Raw genomic sequence first — 16,771 nt, 5'->3', positions numbered from 1 at the left:
ATTAAAATCATAATTTTTCATATAACTGATAAAAAAAGTATTGACATGAAATGGATATCAGGAAGTTAATAATAATTGTTTTCTAAAATATTTAATTTTTTAATAAATGGATGTATATAATTATTTAACATTAAATTGTATCATTTTTTAAATAGTTAAAATCAATGTATTTTATTTTTTTGGGGATATACCTATACGAACATAAAAATATTTTTAGTATTTGAAAGTCAAAAAAAATTTTATCAGTTTTAATTTCAACTATATAAATAAAAAATTTAGATAAATAACAGTATTATTTATAAATAACATTTTTTATGCTTTTTAATTATCAGTATTACTACTTAATTTAGCAGCACGTTTTGCAGCCAATTCAGCCTTTTTTTTTTCATTCCTTGCCGCAATTTCTAATCTTCGTTTTTCTTTCAATGCTTCTTTTGACTCTAACGAATCGCTAAGGTTATTTGATGACGACATTTTCATGTTATCTAACTCAAATATGGAATTAATTTCATCGTCTATAGTTGATTTTTTCGTTGAAATTATATTTTTTTTAGATCCCAATTTTAATGCTGTAGATTTTGTACCAACTTTTTTGGTTTGTCTTTCAAAAGCGTCACTAAAGAAGTCATCTTCATTCATTGGTAATTTTTTAGTAGGAATTGGATTTGTTTTCTTTATATTAATGGGTTTTATATCATCAATATCCTCCAAAATATCATCATCACAATCCCATCCATTAGTTGAAGAGGTATCATCTTTTGGCGTAGTATTAGTTATATCGTTATCTTTTGCATCCTCCCAATCGTCAGATAATTCATTTTTTTGCTGTACTGTATTTTCAAATTTATCAGAAACATTTATTGTTTTACTTTCTTTTTTAATCTCCGTTGGTTTAGATAATTGATTACCTGGTTGAGGAGATCCTTTATATAATTTTTCACTTAAACTTTTAAATGCCCACCCAGCCCAGGCAGGTAATTTTTCGCCAGATAACATTCCACCTTTACCACCAGCTTTAACCTGTGATTCCATTTCTTCTAGTAAATCGGGATTTTCACTAACTTTTTCTAATTTATCAATAAATCCTTTTAATGATTTAAAAGCTTGATCTCTAACTTGTTTTTCTGAATCAAATGTAGCAGGACCAAGTGCAGGAAGAATACGATTTGCTACTTCAGATAATGAATAAAATTGTTGTGTAGCACTCATTGCAAGTATTCCAGCAATTCTATTTGGAGGAAAAGGATCCTTTAATGCTCTAGTGAATGCAGATAATAATATTTTTTGTCTATGAGATGGATCAATATAACAGGCTATTTTACCTAAACAAATAGTTGAGTTTGTTCTTGCACCTGGATTCTCATCAGTACCTTGAATTCTTGCTAAATATTTCATCAAGTCAACATTTAAATTATTATAATTAAGTTTATCTGCAAAATGAACAATAGCTTTAACAGTCATTTCTCTTATTGCTGGTGATGGATCATTAAAACCATTCGTAATATTTATATATATCTTTTCATTTATATCATTACTTTGCATATGTGGAGCAAACTCTTCAATTTTTTCTAGAAGTCTTACACGAATACTACGATCATTAGAGGTAAATAATTTTGCTATACATGGTACAATCATTTTTTGATATTCAGTTTCATCTAATAATGTTCCAATTTTAAATAATGGTGATAAAATATGTACACCAGCATCTCCAAATTCATAACACAATATAAGTCTAGGAAGTATTTTATGCTTAGCAATTTCACCTGGAAATAAATCTAAATTATCAATTAAACCATTAAAAAAAGCTGCTTTCTCAGCATTTTCTTTTAATTGATATTCTTCTAAAAATAATAATGTTTTAACAAAGTTATTTCTTAAAAATCCATTTTGTCCTTTACATTCATTTAATATTTCTTGTGCAGAAGTTTTTGAAGAAGCCATTTTTTTGTATACATTATGTAATTTTTCAGGCATTTTACCAGGTGCTTTAGGATTCAACATTCCATCATTAAATCCATTAAAAATTTCCCATAAAATTATACAAAATTGTGAAAGATCATTTTTTGAGGAAGAAAATGATTGAGATGCTTCAAAACCAGCTAATTTCCAATCACCTGATGGTGTTACATAAATATTTCTACGAATGCTTCCATGGTTAATTTTTACATCATTATGTAAAAATTTTAAAAGATTTAAAATTTGATACATACCCCATGATGTAAACATTTCTAAATGAATACCTTTAAGATTTGAATCATTGATGTATTGATGTAAAGGTTTACATTCTTCTGTTATTAGATAAATTGTATCATTTGTCTAAATAAATAATTTTAATGTTAATGTTAAATTAACTTACTTCCAGTGAATCAAAATAGCTTAATATATTGGGATGTTTTAATGTTTTTAATTTTTGTATTTGTGTTTTTAATTCATCTCCATTAATTTGAGAAGTAAAAAAACAAGTACCTTTTTGTAAATTATCAGATTTTTTAAAAGTGTTACTTATTTGTAAGCCATTATTGGAGCAATAACTTTTTAAAGAAAGATCCCATGGGAAAGATGATTTTGGATCACGAGAAAATAATGATGATAACATTAACTGTTAATAGTATTAATTAATAATAGTTAAAAATTTTAAAATTTATTGAAAAAATTTGAATTAAACAAAAATCTAATAACAAATAATTTTGTTAACGTGTCCCTTCTCGTGTTATATTTTAATTGGAGTTATGTATACTTTTTTTTTTATAAATGTTTCATTTAAAAATAATTTTTTATTAATATAAATTAAAGTATATTTAAAGATAAATAATTAGTTAAATTAGTACTAAAATATATATATAAAGGAAATAAATTGATAAAAACGTTTTGGGATTTAAAAAATAACAAAAACAATTTTATTTTTTTGATATATATTTTCCATTTGTTTATTTTTAATTTTAATATTATTTTTAAACATTGAAGATGATACTATATTATTTTCAATTTAATATAAAAATTAAAATTAACTTATTATTGTCATTTTTTAAATGATCAATTTATGTTTGGTATTATATAAATATTACTAATAAAAATTCAATTTTTTATATGTTTTTTGTTGTTATAATTTTTCAACAGTTACAAATTTACTAGTAGCAATAAACAATCTTTAATATATTTATATTCTGTCATAATTTAACTTTTATCACAACAGAATTTAAACTAAAATGTCTATTTTTAACCATTTTTTTTAACTTTAAAAAAAAGAAAAAAAAATTTATAAGTAAACAAAAAATAAAAATCCCTTAAAAGTGAAATTAATATATATTTAAATTTTGAAGTATTTTAAGATGTAACCTACTTGTAATATAATTAGTTACGCACATTTTTATAATTATTTTTTTAATGTCAAATTATGTATTGTTTTAAACTATATACGGTAGAAATTCTTCTTGAAAATTGTTCTCACATTAATAATTAAATTCTTGTCTTTCACGTCACTTGCTAAAATAATATTTTTTCTATTCTGTTTTTTTTTTCAAAGAAAAATAGTGCTTTTCGATTGTTTTCTAAAATATTTTTTATATAAAAAAAATATTATCAAACAACTTGGAGAAGAAAAATAAGTATTAAAATTTAATTTTATTGTATAATTTTCTTAATACATATTAATTAGTTTTTAAAACTTTATAATAATCATATTAAAATTGAGATGAATATATTGTTGATACATTTTTATTTTTGTTTTTCATCATCATTCATTAAAATATTTAATAAATTAAAAAAAAACAACGCTTTTTCTTGTATATAATTATATTTTTCATAAAGTGATAACATAATTTTATAAAAAAAAATTTAAATCTATGTTCTCTGGTATTTTCACACTAAAAAACAAAATTAAATGCTTTAATAAATTTTTAAATTTATTTTTGCTTTTAAGTATGTTTCTAAAAAAGATTTTTTTTTTCAAGACAATTCATAACAAAATAGTTAAAACAATCAAGACAAAAAGTTTTTTTTTTTCTATGACAATTAAAAAAGATAGACAATAAAAGTATTATTGATATTATTATAAATATTTACATAACGAATAGTTAAAAAAATACATCTAAAATTTAATCAAGTTGTTGAGGTTGTGATAAACAAATGTTCCTTACATTTTTTTAAAATTAGTTTAAATTGAATAATTTTTAAAATGAATAATATGATAAAATAATGACAAATTTAGAAGACAATAATTAAAATGAATATAAATAATATGATTATAACTAATAAGAAATATTTATTAATTTTTCTCCATTTTTCATAGCAATAATAAAGAAATTAAGAATTTTATAAAAAAAATTTACTTGTAATATTATGTAAACATTTTTTAAAAATAATAATTTTAAAATTACATTATACTTATCTATGGATATCTTGTTTGATTTTGTATTTTTTTTAAATTCTAAACTTTATTTAATACCATTGTTATTATTAACAATATTAATAAGTTTTGTTGCTTTTATTACAATAAAAAAATCTTCTAAAAAAGATACTTATTTTTACTATAGAATGATTCTTTATTATCAATCTTTTCATGGAATAATTTCTGTTACTTTAAATTTTTTTGGAAAACCTGAAATTTTACTTTTCAACGAATATTCTATTTATTATGTTAATTTTTTTAAAAATATTCAATCAAATAAATATTTTATTATATTATATTGGTTGATAAACAGTCACTTAATATACAATGAATTGACAATTGTTACAATAAAAATAATAATTAGAGATTTAATAATTTGTAAAAGTTTAAATTTTACTTTTAAATATTTTTTTATATCAATTTTTGTTCCTTCTCTGATTACATTATTTTTTGTTCTATGTTCTGTAGTATTTTTTGTTGAAGTTGTTGATATCAATAATATGAATTATCAAAATTATACATTGGAAAATAATGAATTAGTTAATTTGAAAAATGAAAATTTTTTTATTACATCAATGGTAAATAAATTCTTTTTTTTAGATAATTAAATTTTTAGAAATTTTTTGAACGTACATTTATTTGTGGCAGTTTTATAATATTTTTTATAATTAATTATATAATAATAATAATTATGATAAAAAAATATTTAAATTTTTTAAAAGATCATAATAATTTAATCACTGTAAAAACAAAAAATATTGCTTGCAACTTAACTAGAACATTAATTTTTGAATCTATTGTTCCATGTATTTTATATTCTATTCCAATTATTATTATAATAATTTTATGTATAACAGGAAGAAATAATAACATTAAAAATATTGGAACTTTAACTATAAGAATTCTTATAATTGGACCACTTTGTAATTCATCAATATCAATTTTTGTAAATAGAAACAACAGGCAAAATTTGAAAGAAATTTTAAATAATTTATTATGTTGTCGAAATTCAAAAAATAATACTGTTATTCCTGATAATAGGTTTACTCAACGATCAATTAAAATTTCACAATTTCCAGTTTCTATAGTAAGACAAGATAGTAGATTTGCTTTGTTTTAAATTATGTAATATTAAATGTTTAGTTAAAAAAAAATTTATACATTTTTATTAAAATTCTTATAGTTATTATGTGTAAAAGTTTTATTAAAAATTTTTCAAAATTTTAGTTAATTTATTTTCTATTTCATGATAAGTGGTTATAATAACAACATAAAATTAAGAAATACTGGAAATATCATACAAAGTATTATTTAATATAAATAATTTTATTTTTTTAATAATAAAATTGTTATAAAAGTGCATTATTATTTTACAATTGTAAAAAAATTTAGAATTTTTTATACAAAAATATACCCAAAAGACATTTCGTTAATTTCATTTGTTAAAAATTAAATTTAATAAATACTTTTTTTTTTTTAAAAATTTAGTATCCATACTTAAGTTGTTTTTTTACAAGTATATTTTTCTACAATATTGTTATTTTCTTATTATTAAACACTACTCACTTCTCTTTTTATAACATTTTCTGTAATGGTTAATTTCACTAAAATTATATTAAATAAATAAAAAAAAAAAAAAAAACAAACTTTGTTTTTAAAGCCTTTTATTACCTTAAAAACAAAAATGTTAGTTGTAATTTTTTTAGTTAAAAAGTACAAGTAGTATTGAAGATAAAAATATATAATTATATTATTTTATTTTAAAAATCTAATAGTGATTTTAAATGTTCTTAAAATTAATATGTAATTTTTATATATAACTTAATTGTTAACAAACTAGAAAAAATATTTTTCTTTATTTATTATATTGTAATTTAAGTAAAATGGATGTCAAGTAAATTATTTCTCAAAATTTCTTTGTTATTAATGATACATTTAAATATACACATTTATGATATATAATATAATATTTTAAGTTTTTGCAAATATTTTAATAAGACAGAAAAAAAAAATTTTTTTTTTTTTTATTTCGATAAATGTTATATTTATTCTTAATATTTCAATGTTGTTACTATATTTTGCTTAACAAAGAAATTTGTCTTCTTTTTTAGTATGATTAAACAACTATTTTGAGATATCATTTGTATAAATGATTGATGGCATAAAAAATGTGAAAGATAAATTTTTAAAAATATTCAAACATTTATTTTTCTTCTAACTTTATATTTATTTATTTTTTTACTCTTCTGAATTATGAAGTAGTTGTTTAGGATAAAAAAAAATGTATCTGATATTTCCTTAAACAAAGCGTATGGATGCATTTTTTATTATTTTGGGAAATCTCAAAATTAAATGTGGAAATTTTTTTTTTCTTTATTAGAGTGTTTGACTCTTTTCTCTACCATTATTTAGTACTTCGTTAAACCCCGTATTTTTTTTTATTTAAGTAAAGAGTTTAAAATAAACAAATAATTGTATTAATATACATAATTTAAAATCTTGGTGTTTTGAATAACAATAATAATTGATCTAGTATTTAGTTTCCTACTCTCAATAACTCTTTACTTCTAGTTTTATAGACTTTTATTTAAATAAACTGTGTCTTAATAACTTATAAAAATGACTATTATTTGTTAAGCAGCATATTCTTTTCTTTTCATCACATGACCTCTTTGCCTTCATCTTGTTCTAAATTTTTTAATGTATCCGCTTTCATTTCTTATCCAATTCCATGACAGTTAAAAAACATAAAATAACAAATGAAATTATCTGTAAAATATTCTTTTTCTAAGATCCCTAAAGAATATCGTATATCACAATGACATTTTACGATTTTAATTTTATATCTTTCATCTCTCAAATCCATCAATTTAATGGTCTTCTTTTAGCATTTATACACTTATTATCTTATCAATTCTCTTTGTATACTTATAATGTTTTAGGAAAATGTACTTCCAAAAATTTCCTTAAAAATATTTTTACCATTTCTTTTTTATATTAATATTTCCCTCATATATAATCAATTTTATATATATTTATGTATATTTAAATTTTACCAATATTTTTATAAAAACTGTTAAATAAAAAAATTATGAGAATATAAATTAAAAATAAACCTAATTTTAATTTTTAAAATTCATGTGACCTTCACTTATATTTTTATTCTTGAGACATACGCTTCAAGACAGTTGCACTTTTTAGGAAAGTTTTGTTATTTCAATTAGAAAATAAATATACATAAACATCTATATCTTTTTCAATTCTAAAATTTTAATTTTAGATAAAATGATATAACAAAATATGGATGTTCATTTTAAATAAAGAAATACTTATTCTTTCAATAATTTTTTTTCCTTCAATTTAAATTGATAAAAAAAAATAACAGTAAATTTTAGATAAAAAAAATTCTTTATTTTTTTTTATTTTTTTTTTATAAATAACATATTATATAAAAATAGTTAACAATTTTTTATAGTATAAATTGTTAAATAATAAAATTTCGATTATTAAAAAGTAGAAATAATTATATCATATTTATACTTTTATTTTATTATTATATACTTTAACAAACTTTATTTTTATTTTGTTTTTTAATATTTCTAAAAAATAAAATAATCTTTTGTTCTTATTTTTTTTTTCTAAATGTAAAATGTTTTTTTGATATAAATTTTTTAATTAAATAAAAAAAATGTTTAGTTAATATTTTTCATAAAATAATTAAAAATTTATCTTTTTTTTTCATATTTCTATAATATATTTATATTTTATAAATTTAATTGTCTTTATTTTATTTATTTTTAAAAATATATAATTTCTTTAATTTGCATTTCAATTTAATAGCTATAATACTATATTTTCGGTAACTGATAATGTTTTTGTAAATCTATTAGTGACACAAAGAATTGCCAATTATTTATAAATCTTTATTTAAAAAAAAATTTTTTTTTTTTAAATATTTCAAATTAAATAGGAGATAATTTTATCAGACCCTGGATGAGCGAATTTTATATAATAAATGTTTTTACTTCCCACAAAATATATTTTTAATTGAAGTCTCCTTATAAATGTTTCTCTTAACATTTTTTTTTTTGTCATTTGAAATTTTTCAAATTAAAATGTCTCTTTTTTTTTTAAATAAGACTTAACTAGAGGATATAAAACAGGTATAATATTTATCCTTATAATATAATTTTATTTATACAATAAATAAATAATTTATTTTTCTTTTAATTTATTAATCATTAATATAACTTTTATTTTAATAGGATAAATAACTTTTTTTTTTCTTTTTCTTTATATATTTTATGCCATTTTTATTTCATAATAATATAAAACCTTATATATAATTATTTAAAAGTAATATAAGCTTGTATAATTTTAAATAATCATATGACATGGAGGTATATTATAAAAAATTTGTACTATGATAATAAAATGATTGACGATGTTAATTTGAAATAACAATACATATGCAGTAAAAATTGTCTGTCATTTACTTTATACATTTAAATATTTAGTAAGCTGTTAAGAACAACTTAAATGACGTTTTAATCTATCCGTTATCCATAAATTGACATTAATCGTCTTCTATCTCTTTTTAAAATTTATATAGAAAAAAATTTTTTTTTTCTACCATATTTTTACTAATTTTATGTACTATAAACATTTATTTTTAATCATAATTTTACTATTATTAGTATATATTATATAATATACATTTATATAAAAAAAGTATTTATTAATTATAGACTATAAAGCACTTTTTTTTTATTAAATAAAATTATTCAATGACAAAACTGATTATGTAAATAACAATTAATTTTGCTTTAAAAAAAAATTTTAATATGTCATATAGAAAAAAATATACTTTTTCTTAACTTTACTCACATTACTTAAAATTTTTATATATTTATTATTTATATTTCATCTTCATCACTTATTGCAGCAGTTAATTTTTATATTAATTTCAATGCCATTTCTTCCACCAATTCACTCATATAATTTCTCTCTCTCACTTCATAATTAGTTGCTTTTTCTATTCAATATACTTCCATTCTTTTTCATACCGTTTTTTGATAGATGAAGGACCCAGTCCAACATTCTAACCATTAAATTTTTAGCACTTCTTCTTATATCATATAACATTCTTTTATGTCTTTACATTCTAACCATACACTATATATAAATATATATATATATATATATAATATTCTCCGAGTTTTTAACCCCTACTCTCGACAAATATACATCTATCTTCTCAAGCACATTGATATTTTCTTCTTACAGCAACTGCCACCAAACTATTAGCTGAAGCAGCTCGTTTTTCTTCTATATTTTTAATACACCATATTTTTGAAAGACTCTGCCAATAATCTTTCAAGCTTCATAGTTATTTATAATACGTATATATTTATATATATATATATATATAAATATATATATATATAAATATATATTTATATTCATATACATTTATTTATCTTTCAATATATAATTTAATATATTGATTCTATTTTTTGGGTGCCAAAGCTTTTTGACAAACTTATGAAACTGGCTTTGTGATTAATTACGAATGTAGAAAAAAGGAAATAAAATTATTTCTATTATAAATAACATTTGTATAATTGTTAGATCAATCTTTATCAATTTAAATCATTACTACTATTATTACTTCAAAGTATCATAGTATAAGAAAGCTAATAAATAATATAGTAAAAAAGAAAAAAATATATATTTATCAAATTTATTAATAAGAAAACAATATAATTTTTTATATAAATTATTGGCATATTTATCAATTATATTGATAGATAATAAAAAATTATTTATTGTAACATCATCTTGGTTATGGCATTTCCAAGAATGCGATCTGGTAATAATCGAGATGTTGATCGGTTAGTTCACCCAAATAGGGTTATTTATACAAAAATAGAAACATTAATAAAAAGTATGCTTGATACTGTTGATGGTGTACCTATAAGAACAGTTAAATCTTTTCTCTCAAAAATACCATCTGTCTTTACGGGTCAAGATTTAATTGCATGGATTATGAAACATTGTGATGTTGTGGATTTATCTGATGCATTACATCTAGCACACCTTATTGCTGCACATGGATATTTATTTCAAATTGATGATCATATTCTTACTGTTAAAAATGATGGTACATTTTATAGATTTCAAACACCATATTTTTGGCCTTCCAATTGTTGGGAACCTGAAAATACAGATTATGCTGTATATTTATGCAAAAGAACAATGCAAAATAAGGCGCACCTTGAATTAGAAGATTTTGAAGCAGAAAATTTAGCAAAATTACAAAAAATGTTTTCTAGAAAATGGGAATTTGTATTTATGCAAGCTGAGGCACAATATAAAGTTGATAAAAAACGTGATAGAATGGAAAGGCAAATTTTAGATAGTCAAGAAAGAGCATTTTGGGATGTTCATAGGCCTGTACCAGGTTGTGTTAATACAACAGAAGTTGATTTTAGAAAATTATCTAGATCAGGAAGACCAAAATATAGTAATTCTAATAATTTAATATCAACATCGCCTGGATATTCACAATATTCAACCTCTGCAGTTGTTGCTCACAATAATTCATTAAATAATGAATTAACTAATAAAACAGGTACCACTTCTGAAAATAATCCATCACCATCAACATCTTTAACTCCAAGAACATATAGTCAAAAACCTGGAATGAGACGTTGTACACAATTACATGATACATTATCACATGAGGTAGATTATAATAATTCTTATTATTTTTTTCTAATCATAAAATAAACTTATAGATAAATGCCTTACAATCACGTTTGGCTAAAAATGTCTTAAGAACATCAAAAGTAGTTGAAAATTATTTACAATATTATGAAAGAAGAAAAATTTTTGATCCATTTCTTGTTCCACCATCTTCTCCTGGTGATCCATTTTCATCTCAACCAAATCCATGGCTTTCAGATACTGTTGATTATTGGCAACATGATAAAATTACCGGTGAAATAGCAACAAGAAGATTAAAACTTTGGGAAGAAAGTTATGAAGAATTATTAATTGATTCTCTCGGAAGAGAAACATTACAAAAATTTTTAGACAAAGAATATTCTGGTGAAAATTTACGTTTTTGGTGGGAAGTACAAAAATTAAGAAAATGCGCTTCTAGGATGGTTCCTGTACTTGTAACAGAAATATATAATGAATTTATTGATACTAATGCAACATCTCCTGTTAATATTGATTGTAAAGTTATGGATATAACAGAGGAAAATTTAAAAAATCCTAATAGATGGAGTTTTGATGAAGCAGCAGATCATATTTATTGTTTAATGAAAAATGATAGTTATCAAAGATTTTTACGTAGTGATATTTATAGAGATCTTTTAACACAATCAAAGAAAAAAGTAAGTTTTAAATAATACATATGACTTATTTTGTTGCTTTTTTTTTTCGTCCATATTTTCACTATGTAATTCTAGTAAATAAGTAAAAAATGAAAAATTTTTTTTTTTTTTGTAATTTTATTAGTTAACATTTTAAAGTGATTGCTATCAAAGTATTTTTGCTATATATATTTTTAAAAAAAAAAAATTAAAAAGTGTAATGCCTTAAAAATATTATTAAATATTTATGAATGCTTATGCATGCTACTTACAAATATAATTATATAACTATTTGTTAACACTAATCACAACCTATCGTCTATTTCTTTGTATTTTCTAATGAAACTTAACAATCTATTTTTAATTTCCTTCTTAGAATTCATTTACCTTGATGATCAGCCGAAAGACATCCAAGAAAGTGCTTTCATCAAGTTCCTTAACCTCATCATTTATTTCGCGGTCAGCGAAATTGACGTTAGGAACAACCAGTGCAACCTCTAGTGGTATTGCAAATGGTCTCCTAACTACTACACACCTGGCTCCACCATCATCAGATTTTCCATTAACTGAATCATCTGGAGAGATCAAAAAATCGTGTACCACATCCCAACCACGTGGTAACGTCACAACATCAACATCCTCAACTTTTGCTTGATCTCATTAATATATATTTAACAATTTTATTCTTGCATGGTGCCTGCATTCTCTTATGTTTGTATATTATAAATTTTAGTTTTATTTTTCCTGATTCTTTTAAATAATCAATTATTTCTTATTCAAATGAAATCAAAAAAAAAAAAAAAAAATAATGTTTAGTGTTTTCAACTGGCTAATTAATGATTATAACAATGGAAATATATGTAAATGTTTATTATATTATAATGGAGTGGAACTAAACCTATTTTAATACAGTGTATTTAGTTTAAATTTATGTGCTAACCTATTTAATTTTAATAAACATCTCATAAAAAGTGAGAAAATTAGAAACATTAACATTTTTTATTATAGGCACCTGGAAAAATTACCAGAGACATTGGATTACGTTTTCCAACTATACCTGGATTTGCATCTAATGTTATTAAAAGAGACATAAATAATACAAATAATAATACACAACAACCAATTACAACTTCAATTATAAATCCTCCTAGTAATTCATCACCGTCTCAAGTAACTACAGCTGCACCTACAGCTACAACCAGTAGTTATAGTATTGCCGGACAAGGAACAACACAGTCTTCCGCAAATATTTCTACTATGACAACAAATCTTAATCAAATAGCATTATCATCAAGTCAAAGTTTTTCTCAACAATATGGTGGTACTTATGTTAAAAATAGTAACATAACATCAACTACATCAAATATAATGTTATCATCAGAACCTAAAGATTCATCTGTAAAAAGTACCTCTCCCAATATAACAAAAATTAACTATGTAAATGATACAAATCAACAAAAAAAATTATCTACTATAAATCCCTTCTCTTGAATAATAATAATAATAATAATAAAGAAGAAATACAGTTATTATATTTATCAGTATAAACATTTAATTCGTTCGGGTTGTAAACAACAAAAATAAAGTAGTATTTAATTTTTCTTTCTATTCATGTATATAATTTTATGCTTCTTATAATTAGCTCTATTTTAAAAGTTTTTAATTCAATAAAATTATTTTTTTACTATTTTAATTATAAAATTGTATTATTTTTACAAATAAAAATATCTTTTTTTTATTTTGTACTTTGATTAAAATGATAATTTACTTTAAAAAGTATTTTAAATTTAATTAAACTTTTTTTAATAGTTTTAACAACAAAAAAAAAACAATATTGATTATGTAGTCTATAATTATAAATATTAAACAAATTACATAATTAAAAGTCATTTTTTTTTAATTGATTTTTTTTTATATTATAAATATAGAAGAAAACTTTTTTATTAATTAATATTAATTTTTAAATTAAAAAAGCATTTTAATTACAATTTATTAACAATAAAACATAATGATAGATTCTTTAACTTTTATAAATAAGTGTATACTGTTAAAAAAAAAAAAAGAAAAAATTCTTTAGAGATAGGTAATAAAAAAAGGCATTCATCTTCATTTTTATATTTTTTAATTACCTTGAAAATACAAATATTAACATTCAAACATTTTGAACGATACATTTTTATAACTATTATTGTTACACTCATGAGGAATTGATCAATGAAAGGACACGTTTTATATAAGTATTGACCTTGTCATATAATAGTTACTTTTTAAATATAACAAAAATTGTTGATATTCATATTTGATAAAATGCTACAAATATTTGTTAAAGTTTTTTTTATCTTAAATACCATAATATGGAGTGTTTCATTATATTATGATATTTATATTCTCACTCATCTTTATATTAATTCATGGACTGAAAAATTAGTAATGTTAACAAATATTAATTTTTTAATGCTTACAATTCATTCATATGTAAATTTATTTTCAATTTTAACTTCAAAAATCAAATTCTTGACAACTTTTCGTGACATATTATTTCATACAATAATTTTTCCTGTTGCTATTGTAAGTCTTCTTATTTTTTCTTTTATAATAACATAAAAAAAAAATTATTAATTAAAATAATATATAAATATAGTTGACAAGTTTAATGTTTTGGGGCCTTTATATAATCAATCCAGAATTAGTAATGCCTTCATGGGCATATCAACAGATACCAGGATGGATAAATCATGTTACTCATACTTATCCTTTTATAACAGTTATCCTTGAAATAATATTAACTAAACATGAGATACCTTCATCAATGAAAAAGGCAACTCTCCTTACATTGACCGCTTTTACAGGATATATTTTAATGTAAGTAAAAAAAAAATTATAAGAAAGACTTTAACTATAATTTTTACCTTCTGTTACAGATTGGTACATTTTTATTTAACATATAATGTTTGGTTATATCCAATTTTTCATTATATATCTACGATTACTACGATCAGTATATTAATGTCAACAGCTGTCTTGATGGTTATATTATCTAATATAGCTATTTATATATCCAAAACTATACATTCTTCATCATTCTCATTATCGTCATCTACAAAATATAAAAAAAATATATAAATTATTTGTATCAAAATACTTATAAAATATTTTTTTATAACATTTATGTTCCATAAAACATTTTTTATGGTTAAGAAAAAAGATTAAAAATTAAATTATTAACATTATATATATATTTTTTTAATCTTTGTTTATTCTGTTATTTTACAATTGAATGAATGAAAAATCATATTTATTTATTTATTTGTTTTAGTATGTATAATAGTATATATTTTATATATATATATATAAATTATATTACAACAAATCGTTTATGTATACATATAATATCATTTTTCTTTTTCCATAAATGATTCAAGCATTTTTACAATTCTATTCATATTACTATTTTTCTCATTATTTTATTTTAAAATACCATGTGATGATATAAAAGATTACCATTAACTACTAAACTATAATTATATTGTTTCCTTAATATAATCTATAAATTTGACTAAAGATTATTATACTTATTTAAGATAATACAAATTTGATAAAAAAAAAAAAATTTTTTTAAATATAACAATTTTAAAATTAATAAAACTACATATATTTACATAAAAAGTTATATTTTTTATTATAAAAACCATTTATATCTCATACTATAAGTAATAATTTTTATAGTTCTTAAAATTTATCTTAATATAACTATGATTACACTTTTAATAATAAGAAATTACTTTGTTTTATTTTTAATATTATATTTTTATAAAAAAAGAAATAAAATAATTTCAAAATTCACACCCATATTTAATTTCACAATAATTTTTATTTTATTTGAATTACACATCCTTTTTTTTGACAGCTTATTTTCTATCCCAGTACAAGTATGTTTTTTTCCTTTTTTTTTTTATATTTTTCCATGTATATTAATACATAGGTCATGAAAAATTTTTATGAAATTTATCGATGTTTTTATCTTTTCAAAGTACAAAAGTTATTTTTATAGTTGAAATAAAGCTTCATCATATATTTAGTAGTTTAATAATTATTTTACTTTATTTTATTATTTTTTTTTTTTAAAAAAGTATTAAAATATATTATGTTATAATTTTTTTTTTTAAATCCTAATTTGTTAAAAGAACTGATTTTATAATTTTTAAATTATTAATTTTTTATATTATTATATATTTTATATTTTTGATTTATATATTTTAACATTATTTTATTTATTTTTATAAAACATTAAAAAGACATGAATTTAATAAAAGTAAATGGAAAATATAAACTTTGACCTTTTTTAGAACATTTTTTTTTATTAAAATTTGAAACTAAATATATAATGCTTATTTATATTGGCATATCTCTTAATTTATACTAAAAACTTTTATAAGTCCTTATTAACTTTTTAAAGGTAATATTAAGTTTGAGGTTGCAGATGTTTTTGAAGATTTTTTTATTATAAAAAATATAGTTATATTAATATTTAACCAAAATTAATTTATTTATTAATACAAATTTTTTTTTATATAAATGTATTTATTATTGTTAGTTGTATATTTAAAGTAAAAAATATTATCAATTGTTTTGAAGAAAAATTTATTACTAATCACTTATTGATAATTCAATAAAAACAAACATTTTAGTTTTATTTAATTTATACCATATTGAAAATGTTTTTTTGGAAATATTATTATGATGGTAAAATGACAAACAATTCTTCTACTAATATTTATATTGATATTCAATCCAATATATTATTATTCTTTTTAATATTGATAGTGATTAAATATTTTGTCATGCATAATTATTTATTAGTTTTTTTTTTCTCTATAGTCGTAAATATATCTTTTACTTTTTTTTTCTCTTTTAGAAATTATTCTATTATGGTAACTTTTACCTTTAAATTTATTTTACCAAGGACAATTTTAAATTTATTATCAAATTTATACAATTA

General features: G+C 20.2%; 4 protein-coding genes across 4 annotated transcripts; 3 read left to right on the top strand and 1 right to left on the bottom strand.

Moving 5' to 3' along the window:
• Nucleotides 1-321: 321 nt before the first annotated feature.
• Nucleotides 322-2,596, bottom strand: SRAE_2000471700 (N-terminal kinase-like protein; the record flags this gene model as incomplete). The annotated part of the gene is made up of 3 exons (XM_024643626.1): nt 322-1,808; nt 1,899-2,316; nt 2,357-2,596. 3 exons carry the CDS (start codon nt 2,594-2,596, stop codon nt 322-324), a joined length of 2,145 nt encoding a protein of 714 aa, XP_024509276.1.
• Nucleotides 2,597-5,078: 2,482 nt separating this feature from the next.
• Nucleotides 5,079-5,507, top strand: SRAE_2000471650 (7TM GPCR, serpentine receptor class r (Str) family-containing protein; the record flags this gene model as incomplete). Its single annotated transcript, XM_024643625.1, has 1 exon — nt 5,079-5,507. One exon carries the CDS (start codon nt 5,079-5,081, stop codon nt 5,505-5,507), a length of 429 nt encoding a protein of 142 aa, XP_024509275.1.
• A 4,727-nt stretch (nt 5,508-10,234) lies between these two features.
• Nucleotides 10,235-13,263, top strand: SRAE_2000471600 (LP21163p; the record flags this gene model as incomplete). Its single annotated transcript, XM_024643624.1, has 4 exons — nt 10,235-11,134; nt 11,188-11,793; nt 12,149-12,394; nt 12,781-13,263. The coding sequence occupies 4 exons, from the start codon at nt 10,235-10,237 to the stop codon at nt 13,261-13,263; spliced, it is 2,235 nt and encodes a 744-aa protein (XP_024509274.1).
• Nucleotides 13,264-14,226: 963 nt separating this feature from the next.
• Nucleotides 14,227-14,895, top strand: SRAE_2000471500 (FAR-17a/AIG1-like protein family-containing protein; the record flags this gene model as incomplete). Its single annotated transcript, XM_024643623.1, has 3 exons — nt 14,227-14,340; nt 14,414-14,634; nt 14,694-14,895. The coding sequence occupies 3 exons, from the start codon at nt 14,227-14,229 to the stop codon at nt 14,893-14,895; spliced, it is 537 nt and encodes a 178-aa protein (XP_024509273.1).
• Nucleotides 14,896-16,771: the final 1,876 nt, after the last annotated feature.

This window comes from Strongyloides ratti, assembly GCF_001040885.1.
Source record: "Strongyloides ratti genome assembly S_ratti_ED321, chromosome : 2".
In the NCBI taxonomy this organism is placed as follows: Eukaryota; Metazoa; Nematoda; class Chromadorea; order Rhabditida; family Strongyloididae; genus Strongyloides; species Strongyloides ratti.
Note: the sequence above shows the minus strand (reverse complement) of the source record. Positions and strands in the feature narration are given on the sequence as shown.